Source organism: Tamandua tetradactyla, chromosome 6 (assembly GCF_023851605.1).
Source record: "Tamandua tetradactyla isolate mTamTet1 chromosome 6, mTamTet1.pri, whole genome shotgun sequence".
In the NCBI taxonomy this organism is placed as follows: Eukaryota; Metazoa; Chordata; class Mammalia; order Pilosa; family Myrmecophagidae; genus Tamandua; species Tamandua tetradactyla.
In genome coordinates, this window is record NC_135332.1 from 81,393,977 (window position 1) to 81,407,157 (window position 13,181).

At 48.1% G+C, this 13,181-nt stretch overlaps 1 protein-coding gene across 4 annotated transcripts in view; it reads right to left on the reverse strand.

Annotated features, from left to right (window-relative positions):
• COMMD5 (COMM domain containing 5) overlaps positions 1-7,973 on the reverse strand; it is a 14,817-nt gene extending 6,844 nt beyond the window's left edge. The window contains exons 1-3 of one of the 4 annotated variants that reach the window (XM_077166461.1): positions 7,877-7,969; positions 6,987-7,080; positions 5,773-6,478 (exon numbers count right to left, since the gene is read on the reverse strand). In XM_077166461.1, coding sequence (XP_077022576.1) covers positions 5,773-6,422 — 650 coding nt within the window. In that variant the 5' untranslated portion in view covers positions 6,423-6,478; positions 6,987-7,080; positions 7,877-7,969. Of the gene's footprint in view, positions 1-5,385; positions 6,479-6,986; positions 7,081-7,876 lie in introns of those variants that run through there. The other 3 variants (XM_077166462.1, XM_077166460.1, XM_077166463.1) reach the window with 3 other exon arrangements.
• Between the last annotated feature and the right edge of the window lie 5,208 nt (positions 7,974-13,181).

Below are 13,181 nucleotides of genomic sequence, written 5' to 3' on the forward strand. Positions count from 1 at the left end.
AGGTTTTACATCTGTATTCCTTCCAATTTCTCCCTATGGAAATGAAAACCTGTATCCTATGAATATCCTCCTTTGCACGTTGGCAGCAGATAACTTGTTTTGAGATTCACAGGTCCACAGCCAGAAGAGAATTTTTTGCACCTTAATATTGTTTAAGGTGATGCCTGTAGGTGCCAAATTCTATTGCTGTGCACATGAGCCAATGGCATGTGAACCTCATCTGTTGTTGATTACATCTACAGTTCACTAGGAGGCGTGCCTGCTGCAATGAATGATGTTTGATTTAATTGGCTGGTGCTTAAATGAGAGCGCTCAACTTAGCATCCCAAGCAGTTCAGCATACCTCATCTCGGCATACCTCACGTCAGCATACCTCACGTCAGCACTCGCAGCTCAGGCCAGGCCTTTGGAGATGCAGAAAGAAATCACCCAGGGGAAAGTTGTTGAAACCCAGAGGCCTGGGGAGAAGGCCAGAAGAGACCACCCTGTGCCTTCCCACATAAGAAAGAACCTCAGTTGAAAGTTAGCTGGCTTTCCTCTGAAGAACTAATGAAATAAATCCCGTTTTATTAAAAGCCAATCCATCTCTGGTGTGTTGTATTCTGGCCGCTAACAAACTAGAATGGGGGATTAGCAAACTTCATGCAGGCCATAGCCTGCTCACCACGTCGTTTCTTATGGTCCTAGAGCTAAGAATGGCTTTTCAATGGTAGAAGGAAAATCAAAAGGATAAATTCAAGTTTTATCATTCACAAATAAAGTTACACTAGAACAGCTACACATACTCATTAACCTGCTGATGGCTGCTTTTGAGCTACAATGGCAGATTTGAGTAGTTGCAACAGAGATCATGTGATCCACAAAGACTAAAGTATTTATAATCTGAGTTAGAGGAAGGGGGTGAGAGGGGTCACCCTGCTGGCCTCCAAGACTACCTCTGGGAAGGAGATGTCTTCTCAAGTCAAATCTGATCATTCCAGCCCTAATTAAACCCCGCTCTGGCTCCCCTTTTCTCCCAAGACTTAAATCCTTGTGTGACCCCAAGGCTTAGCTGTGGCCCGTGGGTTCCCCTCCTGTAACCCCACACTCCTGTGCTCACCTCCCAACCCCAAGGGTCCCAGCAGTCCTAGGAACAGCCCCCTCTTCCATGTCCTATGCATCTCTTACACCAACCACTTAGCATGATGACTTTATGAGTCTCGTGTCACCATTTGCTTGTATATCTACCCCTTGAGATAGAAGCACCATGAGGGCTGTTGGGGATTGAATCATGTCTCCCACAAAAGGCATGTTTAGGTCCCAAACTGTGGTTCTGTCGGTGGGAACCCATTTGCACTTAGGACCTTTGAAGATGTCATTAGTTAGGTTGTGCCCACACTGGATGTTGGCAGGCCTTAACTCAATATGGCTGAAGTCCTTACAAGCAAAGGAAACTGGACATAGAAGGAGAAGCCACAGGGAACAGCCAGAAACTAGAAGTCAACAAAGTCAATGATTCCTGAACAGAAAGGAGAATGCTGCCATGGGCGCTGCCATGTGAAGGAAAAGCCAAGGACCAAGAATCATCAACAGCCCACTCCAGTCTTCAGGGAGAAAGCACTGCCTTGCTGATGCCTTGATTTTGGATTTCTCCTAGTCTCAAAACTGTGAGCCAATAAATTCCCATTGTTGAAGACAACTCATTGTATAATATTTGTTGTAGCAGCTGGGAAATTAAAATAAGGGCTTATGAATGAACTGGAATAAACTGAAATTTCAAAAGCAGAGATGTCAATCCCAGGACCAAGTTCAGGTCTATGCTTTAAGCTCCAGGCTGTCTCCTGTCTGCAGGAACCTACCTGCCCAAGTAGTGAGGGCAAGAGGATAAAAAAATGGTCACTGTGGCCACTGTCATCTCCCTGTCTTTGAAGCAGCTATCCCTCCTAGGGTCAGTCTGATGAGTGGGAAGAGTAGGCATTATAACTGCAACCAGACACATCTGAATCCACCAATGATGGAGGTTGTGGAGACCTGGCCAGTGTTCTGCTACCAATTACTGACTGGACTACATAAGAGGCACAGCCAGCACCGTCTCTGGGTTGAAGGTAGAGCAGAGCACTCCAACCCCATGACCAGACTTAGGCATGACAGAAAGGAAGCCTGAGCAGACACAACAAAAATGTGGAGCCCCAAAGTCACAGGCCTATTTAAGCAGACCCCAGAGACCTCTAGTACCTCAGCTCAAATGCAGGTGGACCTGCCCATGGGAGGATGAGAAAGCAGTATAGAGAGAAGGTAGAATAACATAAAAAGTAGATAAACAGCCCAGCAAGCTGGCTGGTGTATGTGATGACAGAGAGAAGGCCCCATGCCATCCAGCAGGTATCGCTGTGTCTCAGCAGAGAAGGTGGGTCTTGCAGCAGAGAAAGTGGGCCATTTGTCCCTGCCTTTGCCCACCACTTGAGCCTAGTTTTAGTCATCTTTGAAATGGGAACACCATCCCCATTACCTCTAAGGACCGTTGCAGGGCTTGAGACAGCATTTCCAAATGGAGGCTCTGTCCCGTTTGGAAATGTCAATCCCCAGCAAACATAGAGGATTGCAACCCTTGTCCTTCATGAAGGGGCCATTTCTCTCAAGGACATTAATGCCATGGCAGCCAGGGGAATGGCCTCTCCCTCACTGCTGCTAGGCATATCCTTTAGAACACTGGAGTTCAGCTCTCCTTGCCACTGTTGTCCTGGTTGGCAGCAGAGACCAGTGGCAGTGAAAGTTGGCTGGCAAGTCAGGCCTTGGAGTATAAACCTGGTGTTTCCCACTTATTGGCTGCATGAATCATTTATTTACTTATTTGCTGCAATAAGGCCACCTAACAAACTGCCCCCTAATCTCTGGTCTTCACACTCTAATAAATATGTGTTTCTAGTTTGGGGTTTGTGGGCTGTCACTCCAGGGCTGATTGGGTCAGGTCCAAAATGTCTCCTCAATTTGGGACAAGCAGCTACTCAGGGCATGGTCTTCCCAAGGCTGAGAATAGGCATGTGAGGGTGAGCAGGAACAGGTGGTTTCACAGACTCCTCTGCCCTTGCTGTGAGGGCTGTGTCCCAAGCCCACTGGCAGGAAAAATGCTTGGCCCACAAGGCTTCCAAGCCTTGACCAGAATGGACAGGGAAAGCAGAGAGCGAACAAATACTTCCACCCTCAGGAGCTGTATAGCATTGGACACATTCCTTAGGCTCTCTGTTCTCCATTCCTTCATCTGTGGGTGGCAACCTCAGGCCTAACTGTGAAAACTAAATGAGCCAATATATGTGCCTATGCCACAGATGCCTGGGTAACTTGTTTCATGTCTGTTCATGCTCAGGGCTGGATTCCAGACTGGCAATGCTGGGTGCTCAAGAATCACCTACTGATGGATAAGAGCACCAGCCTTATGGGGTCTTGATGGGGCACAAGGAACAAAGGCTTTAAAACATTTATACTCCAGTCATGAGACCACTTCTAAACAGTTTTGCTATGGAACTCTGCATATGTCCATCACTGTGTGATTCTTCTAACAGACCAAAACAAAATGGAAACTCCACCCCCCTCCCCCAGAAGACTGTTATTAAGGGAACTACTGAGTAAAGTGTGGTTGGTACGCCCCCTGACAGCTTGCTTTGTGGCTATTAAACACGTTATATTTGAGGAAAAAGTTAAGCAGAGCCAGGCTAACACAGAGACACAGAAAGAGGCATGTAGACAGACACACAGACACACACAGGCTGACAAACAGACATGCCAATGCAGACACAGAGCATGAAAGAGGCAAGTCAAATGTCTGCCATGGCTGTCTACAGACTGAGGCACTTTAAAGTTTGTATTCTTTGGTGTATTTCACTGACTTGACTCAAATGCATCATGATGAGAACAAGTTCCATAAATGCGTTCGATGGTGAAGAACAGAACTACATAGCAGTAATCTCTGCTGTGGATCAATGCGGATGTGGCATTCCGAGTACAGTGACAGTGACAGATGTGTGACCCTTCTGGAGACTTTGGGTCAATTAATTTCCTCTTGGGCAGCTGCCAGGTGGCACAGGCCCCCTGCCCTCAGCATCCTGAAGGCTCAGCTTCTAAAACTCCCCAGCTCCAAGTCCATGATAGCCTCCTGGACAGCTCCCTGCCTTACCCCAGCCTGCAGAGACTTCCTTTCTCTACCCTTGGCCCATACCTAACCTGCCTCTCAGAGGGTGGGCACCAAAGCACTCCTTCACTGGCAGGGCGTGGTACAAGCACAGCTCTTATTGGCTCAGCCTCATCAAGGCCTGGCAGGGCACAATCTGAATAAGGCCACAGCCCAACCTCCTCCCTGGGCAGGTCCCCAAGTCGATAAGGGAAGGGAGGAACACAAGAAGCAGCCCATGGGGATGGGAAGTGGGCAAGATGCCAAACTCACCAATGACATGAGGCAGGCACTATTTACAGAGGAAGTTCCCACAAGCCACAGGGCCCAAATACTCACACAAACCTCCCGACCTACTTCCCCACCCTGAGCAAAGAGGAAGTGGGTAAGATGGAGGCAAAGACATGGCTGGAGAGAATACAGCCCCACAGCATCAGGACCAAGCTCTGCACAGGCCAGAGGGACCCAAGGCGCCTACTTGGAGTGCTGCCGTGCAGGAGACTGCAAAGCTTCTCATGGCCTCTGCACCCCTATCCTAGGGTTACTTTGGGGAGGCCCCTGCTCCCCTGCCAGCTGCACAATCCACCTTAGAGGAACCTGAGGGAGGCTCCTGCTCCCCTCTCCCCTGCATACTCCACCTTAGAGGTACCCAGGGGAGGCCCCTGCTCCCCTCCCCTCTGCCACCAGTACTGCACCCTGGCAACAGCTTCTCAACTCTCCTCCCAGCCTCCACCCTTTTGCCCTAACAATCTGTTCTTGTCAGTGTAGGCAGCATGACTGTTTTAAAACAAGCACTGGATCAAAGCCCCCATCTACAGGAAACCCTCAAAGGGGTCCCTCAAACTAAGTTGAGGTGAAGTCCTTACAATGGCCCTCAGGGCCTGAAGTCTGTATCCCCCCAGGTCCTCACTTTCTTCCACTACCTCTTCCTTCCCTAAGCTGCAGCCACAATGGCCCCAAACATGAGGCTGTCCCCTCCCCTGCAGAGAGGCACATTCCCTCACCTCCAAGTCTGCCTACAGCATACACTCTCACAGAAGATCACCCAACAGCTCAATTAACTGGCAGTTCGCTCCCCCTACAAGCCCCTTCCATTGTTCAGACCCCTCAATCCTTTCTACATCACTCACGATCCTCATGAGCTATACCACTGACATTTTTATTTCATGGTGTCTGCCCTCCCCACTGCCCCCATTAAAATGTCAACCCCACAAGGAAAGGGATTAAAAACAGAAGAGTAAAAATGTCCATAATGAAATACAGAATTTGCAAAAGTATATGATTAGAGAAATTCAGATACCACGTGGGCCAGGCTGAGTGACTTCATGCAGTACAAGGGCTTCCCACATGGACCCCAGACTGCATGGCCTCGGGCCACATGGCCAGAGCAGTGGGATGCCCTCACCTGGCACCAAACACCAGGAGGGCTCATGGCTGAAAAGAATGTGTTAAAGTCGCTTTATCCTAAAGAAAAACTTTAAAAAGAAAATTAATAATTACATCCAAGTATGCAACTGAGAGTCTGCCTCTCAGGCAGAGCAGACTATGTGGGATGTCTATCTGAGGGAACCTGCCCAGCTGAGCCAAACGGGCTGCCTATCAATCAGTCCTGGAGCTTGCGGTCACACCTCTTCTCTAGATCTGTCATCTCCTTCAGGATCAGGGCCACGCTGTACCTCAGCTCCTGGAACTTAGCCATGGGGACTTCGAAGCGATATGCTGACCCATCAGAAAGCTGAAGCTGCATCAGGACACTTGGCTGCAGGGCACGGGTCAGGGCACTGGTGGAAATTGCCACGTCCACTCGCCATCTGAAGTCAGCAACATGGGGTAACCAGGCCCCCTGTTGCCTGGCCATGGAGTCAAGGAGGGGCCGCTGGCTCCCAAACACCACATTGACCAAGTCCCCAACCAGGTCTTGGGGAATGCCGAGCTCCTGCAGCTGGTCCTTGAAGGTGTCAGGCTTCAGGCTGGCCAAAGGCAGCCGGAGGGCCTGCCGGAGCAGTGTATGCATTCCCGCCATCATGGCTCCCAGATGCTCCTCTGGCACATCCACACTGGCCCCGAGGTGTTGCACGGCCTCCCGACAGTCCTCCCCCTGCAAGCTGCTGACCACCAGCTTCAGCAACTTCCTGAACGTGCCCCTGTCCAGCTCTCCCAGGTGCCGGGCCATTGCTGCCACCTCTAGAGGGAGCTGGGCCCCCAAGAAACTCACCCGCCCACTGAGCCCATCACCAGGATGATGCAAGTATGGGGTTCCAGACACCATAGCAGACATTACTGCTTCTTCCTCCTAGATCAGCCAGCCAAGAGGATGGTCCCAGAAGCAGCTGCCTGGAGGGAGGAGAGAGGGAGAAACCTAGTGAGCCCTCTGTCCTTTCAAGCTGTCTTTCACTTCTTAACAAAAAATGATCAATGTGGGGTCCCTGTCTTCAAGAACCTGACAGACTAAACCACCAATGAAAGCCACGTGTGATGGGGTCCTGGGGAGGGGGCCCAGAAGCAGGCAGCAGAGGTAGTGCTAGAAAAGGGGAAGCCTCCCAGAGGAAATAAGTGCTGAGACTTAAAGGGTAGACAGAGTTAGCAGAGATGGGGCAGGAGGAAGCAAGAAGGACCAGGAAACAAGGAAGCAAGAAAGTATATGGAAGTTTCTAAATAAGTAACAGATGAAAGAATGAATGAATGACAAAGAATGTCCAGGGAACACAGGGACACAGCTACCACCACCAATACTCAGACCAAGCCAGGTCCAACTACTCAACTTCAATTCTCACAACAGGTCTGCAAAACTGTGCTATTATTCTCACTTTCCAGATTAAGAAATTTAGGTACAAAACATGACCTGCCGAAGTCGAAATCTGGGAACCGGACAGGGAGAAGGAGAGACTGATTCACAGCCGTACCAGGGCAGGAGGACTGGTCTAATGCTGAATGACCTGTGGCAACAGATGTATAAATGGCATCTAAAGGAAAGGATTGTGACAGCACCAGCACCCAGCAGGTGACATGACCCATACACCGGCTCCGGCTGGCAGAAACTGCACCCGCCCATTCAACCACTCCAGGGGCTAGAGCATAGATTAGGAAAGCACAGCTCTTGTCCTCAAGGCACTCATCAGGCCCCAACCCTTCAGAGCAAGCAGGACTTGGGCATAGTGAAGCAGGAGGAACCCAGAGGAGCCCGGGAAGCTCGGAGAGCGCTCCACTGGTTTCTTTCTACCCAATACTCTAGAAGGCGGGGTCCCTGGTTGTCAATCACTATCCTCTACCAAAACTTTGGCGGATTTCCTCAAGTGGTTGTTATCAGGCGCGCCTTTCCGTCGCCCTGAAGGCCCAGACTCCCACAGAAGACAGCAACGCGCTCGCGGCTTGGGGGCTCTCCGCCTAACGGCCTCACGGTCTGAGAAAGGAAGCTGCGCCCTCCCGAGTGCGCCCCACCAACCTCGTCTAAAACGGGATAACACCACCTATTCCAGGGCGCTGGGAGACCTCGCGCGCGTCCGCTGTGAGGGTCCACGCTGGGCGGCTGTTAGCTCACACCCCAGCCCGCCCACAACGCCCTGGACCATCCCGGCCCGTACGCTGTCCCCCGCGGAGAAACCTCCATTCTCGGACTCCCAGACAAGTCGAAGGGGCCACGCCCTAGCCCGCTGCCCCCTTCCAGCCCCCCGCAGCACGCGCAGACCCGGAACCCGAGGACGCTGAGAGCCCCAGGCCTACGGACACCCGTACCTGCGCGCGCGGTCCGGAACCGGGTGGCCCCAGAACAGCAGAAGGCAACAAGGCGGCGGCCGAAAGCTGGGCCTGGGGCCGGAAATGCGCTTAAGACGCTTCCGGGCCTCTCTAGGAAGCGGGAGGACCTGCCCCTCGCTGATCCGCGAATCTGCAACCCCGGCGACCCAGAGCGCGGACCTCTCAGTCCCCGGGCTGAAAGCGCCACGCCACCTTCGATGGAGGGCACTCGCGCGGCCGCCCGGACAGACTCCATTCCCCAGACCCCTGGAAGGCCTCCGGAGGCATAGTCCCGCGCCTCTAACGTGCCTGCAGCCCCGTTTCCGACGTCCTTTTCTTGGGAAAAAGGAAACACTGTAGAGTTGTACTTATGATTTCAAACTGGGAACTGAGCCGACGCCCTGACGGTGCCATAGTCCCGGCCCTGGTCCTGGTTTTTAGGCCGGTCTCTGGGCCTCGTCTCCGAATTCGGATCTGGCCCTAAGGGGCAGCAGAAGAAACTGGGAGAATCGGGCAGTGGCATAACAGGACCTCGGAGGTGGGCCGGGAGCAGTGAGCGGCCCGAGGACCAGGGCGCACGGAGCGCGAACGGAGCTGAGAGCATGTTGGCAGTGTGCCCGGCACAGTCATTCGCGGTGCATTTCCAATGGTTGTTCTTTCAGGAGCCTCTTAAAGGCTGTTTACAAACTAGATGGGCCTTGGTCCCCGCTCGGTGTCAGCACAGACTTGCCCATGCTTTGGAAAGTCAGGGAAAGGGCCCCGTAGCTTGCGACTGGACCCTGATCCCTGGGAGGAAGGAGCCAGGAGGAGAGGAAGAGGGGAACAGTGAAGTGAGGCTTGGGGTCGCCCTCCTCCCCCACTCCCGGCAGAGCCTACCTCCGTCTGGGGCAGCCAGAGGGAACGCGGAGCGGTCTGTTTCCTTTTCCCCAACAAAAGAAGGAATGACAAAAGGCAAGCACAGAGCTTGCACAGAGGGACAGAGCTCATGACCCAGTTTGGGGGATCCACAACTCCACACCCCACCCATTGTTGGTGAGACTAAAATAATACCACTACTTTGGAGATTTGTTTGGCATTTTCTTACAAATTTAAACATACAGCTGCCTCGAGTCCAGCAATTCCAATCCTACCTACCTTGCCAAGAGAAATGAAAATACATATCCATAAAAAGACTTCTACAAGATTACTCAGAGCAGCCATATTTACAATAGCCAAAAGGGGTACAACCCAAATGTCTATCAACAGAAGAATGGATCAGCAAATTGTGGCATAGTCATACGTGGGAATGGAACAAACTACTGGGATGATCAATAAGATGGATGGATCTCTAAAATGTAAGTTAAGCAGATAAAGCCGACACAAACATGAATAAAATTTGATGACGTACAAGTGTAATCAAAATGAATCTGGTGATTAAGTCAGAACGTGGCTGCTGTGGGTGAGTAGTTGACAAAAACATTTGATGTAAATGATCAATATCTTTTTTGGGGTGGTGGTTACATGAGCATATTCAATTTTCAAAACTTATTGAACTGAGCACTTAATATCACTGCATTTTATTGTGTGTAAATAATACTTTTAAAAGGGTAGAGTGGACAGGAGCTAATCACCTTCCAAATCTGGAGCCCTAAGGATTCTTCTGGGGTGACTGAGGCCAGAGAAGGAAAAACGTCATTTTAAAGCGTCTGTTTGCAAAGTAACTAAAGGTGGAGGCCAGAAGTCACCTTGGGGATAGTGCTGGCATGGGCCTTCAGGTAAGGTAATAAGTTCCGGACTGGGCAATTTAAGAGCTAAAACTTCTGTGTACACTAATGTAAGGAGGAGAGAAACAATCAGATGGAAAGATTACTTTGACACCAAACAGGTTTTGATTTCTTCTGACAGAGAAGATGGAACAGGGGCCAAAGCAGCCTGATGGCAGGCCACCGGGTCAGCAGGAGGCAGAGAGTCAGAGAGGGGCTGCTCTGGACCTGGGTGGTGACTCTGAACTTTGGGAACAGCAGTGGCTGTTTGGGGCCAACTTTGGGAGCAAGTCTCCTCTAAAAGGTACCTATCCCCAATGTCATGAGCATGGTTCTTAGCCAGAAGCTTCTAGAGTTATTCAGTATGAGTCTAGACTGGGGAGGAGCAGCAGGGCAGCATCCACATTTAGGGAAGTGAGAAGAGACAGGGACAAGCTATCCAAATGGGTGAGAGAGATGAGGCAAGTGTGAAGAGGTGACAGGCAACTCTCAAGCCAGGTTCAAACCTAGGGAACATTCAGAAACAGAGGATTTCCTGCAGGTCTTTGAAAGGGAGACTTCATATGCCCTCCCTTTAAAAAAAAATTATTTATTTGTAATTGTAAAATATACATAGCATGCAAGTTGTTTAATCGTTTTCTGTGGACAATTCTTTGACATCAAGTAGTACATTGACAGTTCTGTGTAACTTTCACCACTGTGCATTTCCAGACTATTTTCATCATCACAAACCAACATTCATACTCATTTAGCAATAACTCCCCATTCCTCTCTCCCCTCCCACCCCACCTCTGGTAAAAACTATTCTGCTTTCTGTCTGTAAGTATTTCATATAAGAGAAATTATACAATATTTGTCCTTTTATATCTGGCTGATTTTACTCAACATACTGTCTTCAAGTTCATCCATGTTGTAGCGGGTAGCAGAACTTCACTTATTTTTACAGCTAAATAGTATTCTATTGTTTGGATAGACCTCGTTTATCCATTCAGTTGTTAATGGGCATGCATTTGGGTTGCTCCTAACTTGGCTATTGTGAAGAATGCTGCAATGATTATTGGTGTACAAACACATGTCTGAGTCTCTGCTTTCAATTCTTTTGGATATATACCTAGGAGTGGAATTTCTGGGTCATATGGTGTTGTGGTTTGAAGCTGTTATGTACCCCAAAAAGGCCTTGTTCTTTTAATCCATTGCTGTGGGTGCAGACCTATTGTGGGTGGGACATTTTGATTAGGTTATTTCAATTGAGTTGTGAACTGTTTCATTCAAGGTGATCTTGATCCATTTGCTGGATTCCTTTTTAAGATGATTGTGCTGGTTTGAAAATGTTATGTACCCCAGAAAAGCTATTTTAATCCTGATACAATTTTGTGGGGGAGCCATCTCTTTTCATCCTGAACAACATTGTAGGGTAGAAACTTTTGAGTATATTATCTCCATGGAGATGTGTCAGGCCTAATTGTGTATGTGGCCTTTAGATTAGATGGCGATGTGACTCCACCCATTCAAGGTGGGTCTTAAGCAGTTTATTAAGTCCTTTAAAAGGGGAAACATTTTGGAAAAAAGCTTCAGAGCAGATGCAGATGCTTGGAGAACAGTTATTTCAGAGCTGACAGGGCCAATATGAGACCCAGACGTTTGGAAATGCAGGGCCGACCAGACGTCACAATGTGCCTTCCCATGAGATGCTAAGCAAGCTAGAACCCAGAGTTTATGTCCCAGAGGAGCTAAGTTAAGGCCCACAAACAGAGAGGAAAGCACTGGCATCAGAGACTGGAAGCAGTGGGTCTGGGAACAATGACCACCAGATGCCAGCCACATACCTTCTCATGTGACAGATATTGGCCTTTCTTGAGCCAAGGTATATTTTCCTGAATACCTTAGTTTAGACATTTTTCTGGCCTTAGAACTGTAAGCATAATAAATACTAACATAATAAATTCCTGTTATAAAAGCTGTTCCATTTCTGGTTTATTGCATTCAGCAGCATTAGTGAACTAATGGTGAACACCTGGCATATCCTACAACCCAGCTACTCAGTTGAGATACCTTCCCACGTGTGCACATAGGTCATGCATTCAGTACTATGTTGTTTGTAAGCAAGAAGCTTGGACAAAAAACTCAATGCCCATCAATAAGGGCATAGAGAAATACATTATAGTATACTCACAATAGATTATCTTACAGCAGTTAAAAGAAATTACATATTTCTGGGGCGATAGGTATATATTCTTGTAAAAGGACACATAATTATGTAAAAATTTAAAGCTACAAAATATTGCTATATAGTGCTTACCTGCATATGTAGTAAAAGTAAAAAACAAAATCATGCAAAGGGAGGAGGGTTTAAAGGAATGGGATCTGGGAAGTTTCAAAAGAGCCTGTATTGTTAAGGTTTTATTTTATTTTATTTTATTTTATTTTTATTTATTAATTTAAAAAATTAACAAACAAACAAAAACATTAACATATCATTCCATTCTACATATATAATCAGTAATTCTTAATATCATCACATAGTTGCATATTCATCATTTCTTAGAACATTTGCATCGATTTAGAAAAAGACAACAGAAAAAGAAATAAAACGATAACAGAAAAAAAAGATTATATATAACATACCCCTTATCCCTCACTTTCATTTATCACTAGCATTTCAAACTGAATTTATTTTAACATTTGTTCCCCCTATTATTTATTTTTATTCCAATTGTTCTACTCATCTGTTGACAAGGTAGATAAAAGGAGCATCAGACACAAGGTTTTCCCAATCACAGAGTCACAGTGTGAAAGCTATATCATTGTTCAATGATCATCAAGAAACATGGCTACTGGAACACAGCTTTACATTTTCAGGCAGTTCCCTCCAGCCTCTCCACTACATCTTGAACAACAAGGTGATATCTACTTAATGTATAAGAATAACTTCCAGGATAACCTCTCGACTCTGTTTGGAATCTCTCAGCCAGTGACACTTAGTCTCATTTCACTCTTCCCCCTTTTGGTCGAGAAGGTTCTCTCAATCCCTTGATGCTGAGTCTCAGCTCATTCCAGGATCTCTGTCCCACATTGCCAGGAAGGCCCACACCCCTGGGAGTCATGTCCCACGCAGAGAGGGGGAGGGTGGTGAGACTGCTCATTGTGTTGGCTGGAGAGAGGGGCCACATCTGAGTAACAAAAGAGGCTCTCTTGGGGCTGACTCTTAGGCCTAAATTTTAAGTAGACTTGACCTATCCTTTGTGGGGTTACGTTTCATATGAACAAACCCCAAGACTGGGGGCTCAGCCTATAGCTTTGGTTGTCCACACTGCTTGTGAGAATATCAAGAATTCGACTTGGGGAAGTTGAATTTCTCCCCGTTCTCACCATTCCCCGAAGGGGGCTTTGCAAATATTTTTCTACTCACTGATCGAATCACTCTGGGATTCATCGGGGCATCACTCTGGACAAACCAACAAAATCTCATGTCCTACCTGAGATTCCAAGTACTTATGGCGTTCAATCAAACTATCTACATAAGTTATATTAGGAAATGCGCTAGTCAAAATATAAATTTTGTA